The sequence below is a fragment of the Homalodisca vitripennis genome, chromosome 6, assembly GCF_021130785.1.
Source record: "Homalodisca vitripennis isolate AUS2020 chromosome 6, UT_GWSS_2.1, whole genome shotgun sequence".
NCBI classification, from domain to species: Eukaryota; Metazoa; Arthropoda; class Insecta; order Hemiptera; family Cicadellidae; genus Homalodisca; species Homalodisca vitripennis.
In genome coordinates, this window is record NC_060212.1 from 126,274,414 (window position 1) to 126,290,095 (window position 15,682).

General features: G+C 30.9%; 1 protein-coding gene across 1 annotated transcript in view; it reads left to right on the forward strand.

Moving 5' to 3' along the window:
- Positions 1-15,682, forward strand: part of LOC124365555 (adenylate kinase isoenzyme 5) — a 95,139-nt gene that overhangs the window by 14,847 nt on the left and 64,610 nt on the right. Inside the window, exon 3 of the mRNA XM_046821546.1 lies at positions 9,638-9,738. Within this exon, the coding sequence (XP_046677502.1) occupies positions 9,638-9,738 (101 nt within the window). The remainder of the gene's footprint in view (positions 1-9,637; positions 9,739-15,682) is intronic.

A 15,682-nucleotide genomic window follows, 5' to 3' on the forward strand; every position in this document is an offset into this window, starting at 1 on the left:
GCAGGATGAGAACTCGTAAAAAGTTACTGATACAATTATTTTTATCTGCAATAATTTGTTTTAATAACTTCTAAAATCTAGGAGACATTTTTTGATCACATTGTAGAACTACTAATGGCACTTAGAAGAACTAAAGATGTTTTAAATTTAAGAAGCAATAAAAACCAATAAAAATATTCGGGATGCAATTTTTTTTGGTTAAACAACATCGTTCAGCCAGGACGTTGAAAATAAACATTTCATTTAGTAGGTTCTGACTTTCTGTAGAACATAAATAGAATTTTATGTTCACTTTCATTATTGTTCAGAGTGACTGTTTGGGGGCAGTTCTATTACTATTTGTAGTTCTATATAATGATGAAAACGAATTATATAAATATAAACTCCGTAGTAAGTTTTTAAATCAATGAGGACGGCCGCTGTTTAGAAAGTGAAATAATTATAGTCTACATGAATGGGAGATCACAGTTTTAGCTTATACTGTAAATCAGCTTTGGAACTTAAAGTAATATCTTATTAATGTCTTTCCAGTGTCTGTGTAATTAAATTTGTAATACTTAACATTATAAACTTTACTTTTAAAATTAATCTCTTTGCGATTTACAATTCTAAATCAATGTCTTTCTTTCTTCCGTCACAGTTACGAAATGTTGCAGATACAATTTTTACTGCAAGAGTATTAGACCAGATTGGCTTTGTAAATGCACAGTTTTAATGACAACAACACTATGTGTCTACCGCTACACCAGGCTTGAAAGTTTCAACAAGTGTCTGTGCAAGTCAAAACGTTGTAAGCGCCGTTGTACAACCACCTACCTCCATGTTGTCAGGTTTGAGGTTATAATTTGTATTCGCTAGTTTATTGCTACATAAGTATTTAATTGTTTCGTTTCGTGTTTGAATTAAAACAACATCCAGATATTGTAAAATAAAGAATAGTTCTGACCGATAACGGTTATGGTGACTTGGTATAATGGAGGGAAATAATTATTAAATTATATAATTCAGTGACTATAACGATTTAAAATATTATTGTTTAGAAAACCGCACTCGTTTTTTTATACCTGAGAAGAAAAACTGGAAATCAAAAATATGGTTTGTTCTCTAGTACCGGAAGAAAGTGAATATTATCAAAGAAACACTAATTGAAGCTGAAGCAAACTAAAAAATCATTAACATAGTTAATTTTAATATGTAAATATTTTTGTAATTACTTGTATTTTATCTTCTACGTCTTTGTTCTATATTCTATAAGGCGTGATTCAATATTTACACGGCTAATACAACTTTTTAATTTGTACATGCCACGAAGTTTACGTTTTTTAATTCAAGATATTAAAATTGATTAAATATAATGTAATTGTTCGGCATGTAGTGTTCGGCAGTTGAACACTATTTTTCTGACCAAAACTCATCTTTTGACATTTCCTACAACGTTTACGAGATGAACTTTGCCACATTGCAACTTTTAATACAACATTTAAGATCAAATTATTGTTCTGAGGTTTAAGTTAGTTAAAATATTTGCTAGATGCCCCTTGATGATAGGCATGTCACTAAATTTTCGAAAATACGTTTGAAACACTCAGTCTTTGCACAGTGTTGTTATTATTATGATGTTTACAAAAATACGAGTTGAACAGTAAAACATATGAAAACAGAACTTTTAATTGTCAAATATAACGAAGTATACTCCTCAAGAACAATTACTGTAATGTATGTTAAAAATGTGTTAGAATACATATATAAGGGTGTTTGCGAACTCTCCGGAAATATTTTCGTAAACTTATTCTTTGTGTAAACGCAAAAAGTTGGATAAACATAGAATGTTGAGTTTTGCTTTATTTTTATATCCCTCTTAGTGCACTGCCTGAAATATTACATATATAGACAGCGAATTAAGAGGAGTATGAAATAAAGCTATATATAGCTTTATTATATATATATAGGGAATGATATGTTACTAAATAATTCCCTAATTAAGAAATTAAAGATATGTAATTAGTCAAAATAATAGTATTGTATTTACAGAGAGAAGATGATAACTAACTTTATAATAATGACCAAAACAAAACAGGTCTATATCTTTTACAATAATAAAATAAATTATATTTTTAAATCAGCTGACCAGCTGACACTACATGAGCCCCCTAGGGAGACTGGAAGTCAGGGAGCAAGCCGTAAACGCACATTGCGACCAAATCTGGTAGCGCACTCTGGTAATGAGTTGTCCGGGTCTGCAGCAGGTGTACCGATGCTGGGTGCCGGTGTGTGGGCGCTTCTTGGTTGAGGCTGTGGGGAAAGGTCAGGTAGAATGTAAGCAGGCTTCACTCTGTCAATGCTTACTTTAGACCTTCTATCTGCGATCTGGATGGTCATAGTTTTGTCGTCACGGCTGAGCACTTTGTGAGGTCCGCTGTAGGGAGGTTGCAGGGCTCGACGCACAGTATCGTCACGTAAGAAAACATGAGTGCATGTTGATAATTCCTGGAAGACAAATATCTGAGGTTTGCTGTGAGCTGAGCCAGAGACAGGTTGAAGGCGAGATGTTTGACGTTGCAGCCTGACAACAAGGTCAGAGATGTCTTCACTGCGTCCCAACCCCGGAGGGCTGGCAAGGAGTGATCCAGGTAGACGTAAGGGTTCTCCGTATACTAGTTCAGCAGAGGACGTTGTTAAATCTTCTCTGTATACGTTTCGGATACCAAGCAGAACTAGAGGGAGGGCTTGGAGCCAGCTTGATTCCGGGTGACAGATGATGGCCGCTTTTAGATGACGGTAAAAAAGGTTGGACCATACAGTTGGCTTGTGGGTGATAACTGGTGGTCCGTAGAAGTTCAATCCCAAATGTAGAGGTGAGACGTTTGAAAAGTCCAGATTCGAATTGACGACCTTGATCCGTTGTGATACGTTCTGGGCATCCAAAACGGGATATCCAACAGTTCACCAAAGCTTCGGCGACTTCCTCAGCAGTGATTTGCTGAAGTGGGTGAACTTCTGGCCATCTGGTAAACCTGTCAATAACGGTCAAACAGTATCGGTACGGGCCAGCTGGTGGGAGTGGTCCAATTATGTCTACATGAATGTGACGAAAACGAGCAGATGGTGGATTGACTGTTACAAGTGGAGTCTGCAGTTTGTATATCAGTTTCCGCATGTTCATTGTCCTGGTTAGCAGGATGGTGAATCTCTTCAGCATTGTTTTCTTGCTGACCTTGAAGATGACGTTGCAGATCTTCAACTTGAGTCCGCAAAATGTCGTTTTGCCTTTGCAAATCTTCCATTGAATGTGAATAAAAGCGGGTCTTGAATAATTTGTCCTCTTTTTCGGGGTCATATATATATATATATATATATATATATATAAATTGTATAAATGGCAATAGCCTTATTTTATTTTAATAAACATTGAATCACAAAAAGTACTTGCTCCCCCGGGAGTTGAACCCGGATCTCTCACTTGCCGGGTGAATGTGCTACCATTACACCACAGAGCCCTTACTTTTTCCGATTCAATTTATTTGTATTTGGCCGTAACTGTCACATATGCGTTTAAATAAGCAAACTAAAACATGATCGGAATACCAAATACCTGTTAAACAACTTTTATTGACATTAAATTGTATAAATGGCAACAGCCTTATTTATTTCAATAAACATTTAATCACAAAATTTGCTTCAATGTACTTTTTGTAATTCAATGTTTATTGAAATTATATATATATATATATATATATATATATATATATATATATATATATATATATATATATATATATATTGATAATCTGTTGTAATAAATGGCAAATGACCACTTTTTACCGTTAGTATAGCCTCAAAGATATGTTTCTCACTGTATTTCCGGACAGTTCGTAAACACTCTGTGTTATACACATGTACGCACGCGCGCGCATGCGCGCGCACACACACACACACACAAACCCAAACACGCACACACATATATAAATTTTTAATATCGGAAATCAGTTTGGATTTTACAAAACGCAAAACACTCTGATTAAATAAACACATTATTGTAACTAATCACGTTACTTTGAAATGAAAAATTATATTAGGATGTTCAGTGATGTCCTTATTTAAATTAAAACAAATTAAAAGATTCAAATTCATTAGTTTTGCAATGTTTTCAAAGGTTACCAAAGTCGGCAAACAGAGCAAGTAACAAAATCGAAAAATCTTTTGTCATTACGGTTTATATGGGTATATGACATCATTAATTTTACCTAAATAAGTGTATTTTTGCTCTTAGTAAAAGTGCACGTAAAAGGAATCTTAGTAAACTTTACAACTTTTAAGTACTTTAAAGCTAAAACAGATTTTATAATTGACAATACGAGATTTGGAAAATTATTGTGCGGCTGATTAAATGATGATTAATGAAAAACTAATAAACATTTTATAAAATGGAAGTTTAGCTTTGCTCTTGTGAAAGATGAGTTAATAAATAAAGATCGGCATATTAAAACGTCGACGGAACAACTGACCTTGGCCTATTTCTTACTGGCCGGTTGTGCCTACCACTGGTGACAGCCGCTGTGATGTGAATATTTTAGCTGGTCACTGAAGTTACTAATGGGGTGGGTGAACTATGAATTACTGAAAAGCTATTGGCATGCTTTCATGTCAGTAAGTACCTTAGTGGTGGTCAGTTATGTACCTTTCATTCAATATTCCACAGCACGTGGACTGTCCCAAATTGCATAAAGATGATACAAATTATAGTTTTGGGCCATGCATTAATCTACAGTTAGGGTGTTTTGAAATTTTTGACTCAGAGAATTTACAGATATCCAGTACTTTGAACCATCAAAATACTGTAAGCCATTGCATTACTATTAAAAAATATATACTTATTTGAAAAAATTGGAGTATAATCTAGGTGGAATTGTACACAAATCATTTCAAGGTCGGTTTCAAAAACAACGCAAAGATATATAGAGCAAAATTTACAGTGTTTAGTAGCAAGGAACTAGAGAAAGTACAAATCTCCAGCGCATTCTTCTCAGGACTGTCTCTCGAGAATAAGTTGATGTAGCGCGGATATTTAGTTAGCATCACTGTTCGGTCAAACATTAATAAATAATAGTATGAAATGTCGATGTTTTATATTTATTTATTTAAAATAAAATAAATCGTACGGTTCTGACTAACATGACTCAGTATTTATAACTACAGATGTATATATTTTCGACACAGCACAGCAAACACAACTATGGCACTAGAAGTGTAATTAATTCGAAGCAAGGTTGCTAATACCCTCGCAAACCCAAAAATAAAGTTCAGACCTGGATCCCTTTACTTTAAAACTCCTGTTATAGAGAGATTCAGCGTGTAAATAGATGTTATATTCAATCAGTGTTTAGTTGTACTGACTATGGTGACATCAAACGAATTCGTTTTATGGTTTAACGAATATACTTTAAGGATTTAAACTTCCATCTCAAATTTTACTCGGTAGTCATTTACGTAAGGAACTACGAGGAAAAAACAAGGGAAAATACACTCGAGAGCTTCATAATCTGTATCTGGTATATATTTTACAGTCTTACAGTATTGTAACAATAAAAATTAAAAAAAAAACAATATTTTCTTGTCATTGGATGGAAACACAAGAGCATTATTTCCGAAAATGAAAACCAATCGTGGTGCAATGAAACTACATCATTTAGCAAGGATGTAATCGTGTTTCATAGACGAATTAAGTTCTTATAACCAGCTTCATATTCCAGACCTCATACAGCAAAGTTGAAGAATTCGTTATGAGAAATTTATAATTACTATTATTTATGATCTCTGGAAAACCTTAGACGTGAGGCTAACTATTTTGGAATTTCCTTGCGCAAGTTTGATCTCAATTTATATGTTAAAATTTCGATTAGGCAAGTTTAATCTATGTAGTTTGAGTAGTAATCCACAAAGGCATTTAAAGGTTTACATATTAAAATATTATAATGACTTGCAGAAATCAGTGAATAATTATAAGAACACACTTTTCAAATGAAAACTAAATGAACCCTAACAACTTAAAAATGATAGAAATTAATTAATGTTACAATTAGTGTAATATTCATTATAGACTACAAAATCGCCTTTTGAGCTTATCGTTCATGTAACCTGTAATGCTATATTATTTCCTGTAGGAAACGGCAAAAGTGGTTCAGATTATACATATGGGAATATTGTATCAAACATGCCATACACACCTTTGATTACTAAACCACATGAATGCTAGCTCTGTATTGTAGGGAGACCATTGATCAGGAATTGCATGTGAGTAACAGGTGACCCTGACATGCGTGCGAGATGTATCGATGATGATTACAATCGATTCAGCTATCGAGTATGGAAGATTATCGTGAATACCGGGCCTACCAACTTTTACTACGTCTATTGTGCATGCAATACTATCATCAATATTTGTTTCCTTCTTTATTATTCATTTATGTAGGTCGATAAGTTTCGTAGTTACATTTCCAATCCTCTGTTTGTTACCTTAGTTTGAAATGAAATACGTCGATGATTGCCATCAGAAGCATAAAAATAAATTTTATAATAAGAATTTAAAACTAAAAAGCGTGCTTCTTGTTAAAAAAGTAAGCTCAAAATCTGCGTGGTATATAAACACTGCTTTAAAGAATTTACTTAATACTATCAATCATATTCTGTACACAGCGCTTAACAGTACTGAACTGTGTACGTTGCTAAAAATTATTTGTGAGATGTATAAAGTTTGTAATAGCATATAACTGATAGTACATATCTACAGTAACTCTATAACGTCGATAAATATTCCGACTTACAAAAGTCCTAAAATTTCAACAAATGTCTCTTGAGCTTGCCGATGAACTTTGAAATATAATGAATTTACTTAAATGGATATTTTCATTCCTATTCAGACTTTACTAGGCATCATTTACCATACCGAGACTCCAAGTTCAAACAAGATTACGAGCCCTAAAGAATTTCAAGAAATATGCACAAAGCAATGGATCCATGAAAGTGATGCTGTCGTGTAAAGAAACTTTCACAAACCAAACTAAAACAGTCTCTTCCCTAATTAGTCTTAGACTGAGATAATTATTATTCCATATTATATCAAAACTCAATGAGCTTCACAAGGATTAAGTACTACTCAGGTAAATTTGTAATTGATTACTTAAACCATTTAATCTAGTATTTTAAAAATATTCTCTGATTGATAACTCTATTACAACGAAAATGTATTCTTAGGGATATAGATTGAGAGTTTTTACATGAGACGAATCCACTTATTGTCTGCCGGTCTCTAATTTTACCGGAGTGGTTGATTAGCTTAGTCACTCAGAAAAAATCAAGCTTTCATTATGATAATTTTTTAGTAACTGTTCAATAATTTTATTTGTTAAGTATATTATAAATAATATACAAAGCATCCAGAACACGCAAAGACTAAAAATTATATATATTAAATATATATATATATATATATATATATATATATATATATAAAATTATATAACAAACAAAATATATATATATATTTATAGCTTAAAATAATGATTAAAGTAATGGGAAGGAACAACACTTACCAATTGCTACATAATTTGTTTAACCTTTTATATGTAGATAATGTTTTATATGTGGAGTTCTTCACCTTTCCATAATATGTATCCATTTAGATATACCATCATGACTGTACCCTCTCTCATTCATATGATACACTCATTAAATCCTGCTTAATAAAGACAACATTTCATTCATTATGAATGAAGTAGTTTCATCGTAACAAAAACCCAAAGTACTATTTTATACGATAAACACAAAGGTTGTTTATCGTATAAAAAGTTATCTACGTAAATATCAATAATATTTTCCACAATCTCTCATATCTCATTGCTCTCTGTCATAAATATAATAGACTTCGAAGTTTTACATTTTGTGCACGGAGGTCAAGGTGTATTTAAACGTTATTGAAGTTCACATGAGAAAATTCCAACCAATTTGCAAAAATCCACATGAATCGTTATTGTAATGAGACTTGATGAATATAATTAAAATATTTCTAAGTTTTTACAAAAACATTCATATAAAATGGAGACACACAATATTTTAAAATTAATTATGTATTAGTTAGTATTACAATTATCCTTTAAAAAAACTATTGTAATTATGGATGCAAATACTATCTTGGTTTTATGTCCAAACAGTTTAATTACTCTTTAATATAATGCTCATATTGTAATCACTATGTTGAGAATTCTTAAATCGTAATCATTTTGAACATATTTATGTGAAGTGTGTGTATAAATTAACCATGATATATAAAAATGTTAAAAACTTTAATATCAGATTTTTAGAATGTTTATAAGTATGAGTATGAGTATAAGAAGCTATAGGTAAATAAGCTACAGATTTAGTTTCATACGAAAATAAATAGCATATAAATCATATAGAAACTTCTACTGAATTAATAAGGTTATACATTTATTTGATTTATTCGCTTATGAAGATCTGTCCAATAATTGCATTACTATAAGTAATATATCTTAAGGAATGACACATTTAATATCTCGCTCTGCAGTCCCATAAGTGGGATCTCCACTTATATAAGAGTTGAGTAAAAAAACGCCAGATCGTATATTATGCAAATAACCTTAGTCTTCAAGGATATATATTTTAAAACCTGTTTACTGTTATTTAAATGCTTCTATGCAACCTGAAATACTCCATGGCTATAAAATAGTTTTACATTGTGACTACTTTTAAGAGTTAAATTCCGGATATAGTTGCGTTAATAGTAAATAAGATCCGTATTTGTAAATATTAGGTAGCTTCAATTATAACCAAATACACATTTCAAACATTTTCTCGAACTTATACAATGAAATAGCGTATTGACAAATAAAATAATAGCTTGATTTTGAACATCTACCATTGTTATATATGACAATAATAAAATACTAAGTTTAAAGGATTGTAGATTATATTACTCTTCAGATGTTATAAACTATGTCTAAATAAAAATAAGCAGAAACTAATATATTGAAAAAGGTAAGAGACTGGTGGTGAGAGACCTAATGAAGATGTTAGAATCCAATCTACGAACCTCTTTTTGTAACATGTAACAATGTTAAATGTCTGAAATCTTATTATCCTTTCATTCTAACAAAACTGAACAAATATTTAGATATTAGTATGTTTACATTTATTGAACAAGTCCTAAAAATATACAGGTTAAAGAAATAATCAACTTTATAATATTGCACTAACATTGAACAGTTCAAATTGATCCTTAAGATCTAAACTTATTAATAAAAACAAAGTAGAAAGTATATTACATCAACACATTTAAGTAAGTTTTTAAATGCAGTGTAATAGTTCTTGTACAAACTGTAAAAAATACACGAACAGAATTATCAAGGCATTACTGCGTCAGTAAGGGTTCTCGTTACTCGTTATTTAAAGTAAGGACATTTTTAGATTATATTAAATTGCAAGCTAACCCACCTTTACTTAGAAAGCTGGTCTATCATCATGAACGTTTCTGAGGTGCTAAATGGAATGTATGATATGAAGTATCAATTTAAATGAGTAAAACCCCTATTTGTTTATTTAGAATCAGAGATGCCTGTTGCAGGCGGACCTGGTAGCGGGAAGGTGACACATTGCGACTCGCTGATGCAGGAGAAGAGAGGTGTCACTCACATCAACATGACAGACCTCCTGCAGCAGTACACAGTCGGCAACGGTGAGTGCTGATATAGATTTTACTCCTCACTTCTTCTTTCATAGTTAATATAACTAATGTGTTAAGTTTTAAATGCGCCCTGAAACTTTACAGTTATTTATTGCAGAAAAGGTAGTGAGCCAGAGCACTTCAAAATGTAATGCAGCTTTTTTAATTAAGAGGCAATATTGATTTGATTTTCTCAAGACTTCAAGAATAAACAGTAAGACTGAAAAATATTTTTAGTTTTGTAACCGTATTGTGATTATAAGTTCTTACAGGCTCAGCTATTTGAGTTAGAATGAACAATAAACATACACAGTATGATAGTTAAAAGAGCATAAATGCTAGCATTACCTTCTAGAAACAGTCCAGTAACCAAGAGCCAATTTGCATTGTATAAGCACATAACCTAATTTTTTAGGTATCCTTATCATAATTTTACTTCTGTCGTTTGCGAAAGTCATCCATCGTCAGTCACGATGGTTTATGTGAAAGTCGAGATAGGAGCGGATCTAAAGAGTTAAAAATATCGAACGAAAATTATTTCAGATTTAAAGTTTTTCTTTCCTTTATAGCTTTACAGCTAACAATCAAACAAAGTACATGGAGTTAAATCGAATCCAGCCAACTACAGGTATATAATAAACTAAATTTTTTTTACTTAAAGTGGGAATTTAATCTCTTCGTCTCATAGTGTAAGGCTATTTAACCTAGATTTGTATATTTGACGGTTTTGATTTGTATTTGATTGACCTGTGTAATAGGGTAAATATGGGACGAGAACATAAATATAACATAAAACACACATAAAAAAATAAAATATTATCATACAAATATTTATTTTTATCATAATATTTTTGGCAGTTGCCTTTATTTAGCTTGCACACAATCTCTCTGTGTGAGTGTATCGTCATGACTCAAAAGTGCATTCTTAATTTAAACCACTTTTTATTATTTTATAAAACTAAGTTTTGTATATAAAACCCCTATGACATGTAAAGAAATCTAATAATTACTCAGTCAGTTAAATAAATTAATAATAGTTAATGCAGTGGTGTATGTTAATGATTAGTAGGGAGCTATGATTAAAGAATTCTGCATGAATTGTTTTGTAGTTAAGACCGTAGCTGTTTTAGTGTGTTGTGGTTTCAATCGTAGCTATTATTTTAACGGACAGTTGTTATAACGGAATACCTTGTAATCAAGATGCCCTGTAGCAATAAGTTATATATCACTTTATATTTTAACACATGTAATTTCAGTAAACATCGAATCACAAAAATTATTTGCTCCACCGGGATTTTTATTAATGAAATGTTTATTGAAGTTAAATTCGGCCATTACAATTCAAACAAATTTAATTTTAATTTTCTAGTTGTACAGGTGTAAAAAAGTCCTAACTCCAAAACGATTACAAAACAATCGATACTGGTACATCCGTACATCGTTACTACATCTATAAATATACTTTTAGAGTAACTGCCATTTATTTGTACCGTTATTAAAGCACATATATTACATTTATATGGAGCTAATACTTCGTAAATCAAAAGAACTTTTCGGAAATACTTGATTTATTCCGAGATTAAAGTTCACTCAAAATTTGACAAATTTTACAAACTTTAAATTCGATTTTCTTCAAAACTTCACACAATCGAACAAATCAAATTAAAAGTCTGATCAAAAATGAATTAAAATTAAAATGAAACTAATAAAAATGTATACTTCTCCAAAAATGGTTTAAATTAACAAAATAAAATAAAAAGTTCTCTTCTCAAAATACTCAAAATCAATATAACACAAAACTTAATATAACTTTACGACCAAAATTTAATTCACAATACTTCCAAAATTGAATTAAATTCTCAGACTCTGTAAGATGGGAAACTTTAGAAATTTTAATTACAACAGTATAAAAATAAAAGATATTAACTAAACGCTGGTACGGGACTTACTACTTTGAAGATTACGGTGGCTGATAGGGATTTGATACGCACTGAAAAAAAATTAAATACTTGAATTAAATTTACACGCGATAAAAGAATTACTCTAGATCCCAAAACTATAGGATTAGAGGAAGAACACTGCTTCTCTACTCGACGTCTGCACCTTCTCGTTGTGGCTACAAGACTCCACTGCTTCCCCCTCTCTCTCCAGCGAGCCGGGTCGGAACGTATCACCGTAGATGACACGATCAGCTGATTGACCAGTCTCGAACCAACAAACAATGTCCACGCACCGCGTCTAGTTAACAAGAGCCTACTTCCTACCGCGATTCAGCATAAATAATTACGACTACGGTACATATTTGTCAGGTCAGGGGAGATTGATCGAAAGGAGTCAGAAGGAAATCCTAAATGATAGCATAGGTCGAGTAGTACATCAAATTAAAAGTTTTATTAGTAGAGTACAATGCCAACAATCTGACCTCGAATGGTTCAATTTTTAGAAGAATACGCTTGTTTAAAGTTTGAAATATTTACAATGTAGGTCTTGTTATAAATCGTTTACTATTCTTGTCTTGGTTCGTGAAGTCGTGAAAGCTAAACTTATTTAATGAATACTGGACTTCAGAGAAAGATTGTAAGGTAGTTAATGACTCTTCAGATACAATGGAGGATGGCCTTAGCAACTTAAGTAGACACAATCGTGGTGTTAGTAGTACCATGACCATGATTATGTTGCAGCTTTGTAGTTTTGTTTCATTCTTATAAAGGACGATTAGAGTAAGTAGAGTGCTCAAAATTGATGCTTTGACAAGTAATGACGATTAATGTTGGATATTAATGATTAAAAATTAGATATTAAGGTTATAATAACGTTAATGACTAAGTTAATTTTGTTGCGCAATAGATCTTGTATTGCAAGAGAAAATTAATATTTATGATGGGTATATTTCCCTTGGTAACAACGATAACTAATTATGAAAATACATCAGAAAGGAATGTATTCTATAATGTTTAAAATTTAGAACCATACACGTAATAAACTTACAATTTATTATTAATCTTTATTCATTATAATAACAGATTTTCATATTTACAGACAAAAAAATATTAGTAGGATTCTTACTGTTGCGAATGAGACTAGATACACAATTTATCTACTTAGAGAGTAAATCTTTTGAAACTAAGAAATTGCATTTCACAAAGTATATTTGGAAAAAGGCCGTTCTTTAGTGTTGCCCTCTAGGAGACCGTTTGTTACTTTAATGGGTCGAGGAAAGGATTAACTTGAATTAACGCTTGTCCCCCATTGAGTCTCTGATGGGAACAAGCTTTCTCCAGCTTTATAAGAGAACCACGTCCTTTCACGTACGTTTAAGAAAAAGGCATTACGATCGTAAATACTTCTTACTTCTTAAAACCAAAACGTAATAAATTAAAAATATTCCTATACACATAATTTGTATACTGTTTGAGTTAAATGCATAATATTGTTAACCAATAATTTTATTGCCTAATCTTTAACGAAGCCTATAACTAGTGGGGGCGGAAAATGTCATTTCTTCATATCTGTCTGTCCGCACAATATCTCGAAAACGAAATAACCTATTGATTTATATTGTGAATGGGGCTTAGTTTATATATATATATATATATATATATATATATATATATATATATATATATATATATATGAACATATGAGTGATGGTGCATGTCACTCCATAGGGAGAAAATAACTGGATAAATAGATTTATGAATAAAATCAATACACTTACAAGTGGTTCAAACATATTACATATTAACACCTATGGCCCAACTATCCCAACATAAAAAACATACTTTTATTACTTAAAGACTTATTTATAAATAAATACAAAGCAATATTCACCAATTATTTCGAGAAAGATTTCATCTGTTGTGTTGACTTTAAATTGTGCACTAAACCTAATTTCTACAAGAATGCGTTCAATAATACGTTATGTTTGTATCAACTTCCTTTTTCTATAATTGTCTCTATGTCCATACAGATGTCTCACGAATATATCTGAAGTAAATTTAGAGAATAAAATGAGCTGTAGAATTGAAAGATTGCATGAAAACTCAATGAAGTCTTTTATGGAAGGTGGCGTACTCGTACATTGTTTATAAAATAGAATCATTGATACTATACCCATTAAATTAATAATTCTCATTTATAAAATTTGTCAAATTTTATCTATTATTTTGATCTTTAATAATAATAAGTATATTACACATACGGATCACGTTAAGTAGTTCTCAGTTGATAACGGTAGTTTTTAAAACTAAACAACCATCATAATGAATTACTATTTACAGAAAAGGAAAATAATAAACGTTAAAATAATTTACTAATTTTAATATATAGCTGAATATGCGAAATGGGTCTAGAAATGCAGAGAAACAATATTGGTAAAACCTTTAGGTTAAGTGTATTTAGGCAACATACAAGAATTCGCGCAATATTTTCCCCCATTAAAATCCAATGGGATTTTAATGGGGGAATATTTTAGCATTATATTTTAATATCAAATATTTAATACATCTTATTTTCTGTGTATATACAGGATCTACGTGGAACCATAATTTAATACAAGTTTCTATGTGAAAAGTGAGTATGTGAATTCCAGCAAAAACATTTTGCCTACAGTTTAAAAACAAGTGATTATCATATCCCAGTATATTTTGGATACTCTGTTTTAATATTGATATTCGTTTTATGAAAATATAATATATGACAACAAATTTATTATACAATTTTAGTAATATTTTATAAATGTGTATTCGTCTTACAAGTTTTAAAATTGCAATAGATTGAGTAGAGAGAGATAATAACGCAATAAACAGAATTTCAAGGGTTTAATAGGGAACTTATTTATTTTGTAATACATATCTCAGTACATTTCAGTTCTGTCATATTAAATGTCTTGGAGGAGGAGAGGGATAAAGAATTGGTATTGTTTACCTTAGGAAAATGTAACTTAATTACTGGATTTACTTTCATAAAATTTAATTATTCTTGCACTTACAACGGTAAAATGTATAAAGTAAAATGTAATGTATTACAACACTAATATGTTATTTGTTGAATTCTATAATAAGTATAATGATGGGGATCTTTAAAAGTTAAATTATTGGGACGTGAAATACACGTACCCACTTTAAACTTTGCTCTTTGTTTTCATCCTTAAAGTAAACAATAGATTTATTAATAAATAACCGACTCTATTATTTCGAATAATCTCAAAGAAAGTGGGTTAACTACACGAAATTTTATTTGAAAATAAAGTAAAAGTAGCGCAATGAAAGTAAACAAACATCTTATTTTTTTTTAAAGAATCAGTGAAAACATTGAGCATTAAACCCTTTTCATTACCAATTAAGAAATGAAATTGATTTGTAAACTATAGAATTATAGATATTTTCTTCTTTATTTAAATAAAAACGAGGTGGTAGTAGGGCACATTATGTTTTGCCTTATAGGTTTCTCTGATGTAAAAATATAAATCCTCTGCAAGCTACACTTGTTATTATATCAAACATTAAAATTTAAGATAATTATATTGAATTTGATTACAGATTTATTTATGAGTGATATTCTTGTTGCCATTGCTGTTACCCACAATAAAAATGTTGATGCACGAATATAAATGCAGCTTCTTCAAACGCCATGCTTGTTTTAAACATAAGGGGCATGGGCATTTTAAAACACATTTTTAAAATGTTTTAATATTTTAAAATTATTATAAAATCTCTATACATTAAACTGTTTCAAAAACTATACGATTATGATTTTCAAGTATACAAATATTCAAATGCACACCCTCATAAAAGAAAACAAATGACGAGCGGAACTGAAAGGGTACAACGAATAATCTAAGGATTCAAAAAAAACAATTCTTTTATTTTTTCGCCTCAAAACGAATAGTGTACCTCGGAGAATTCACTTCTTAGTGGTTGGCACCCCCAGATAAACCTTTATTGA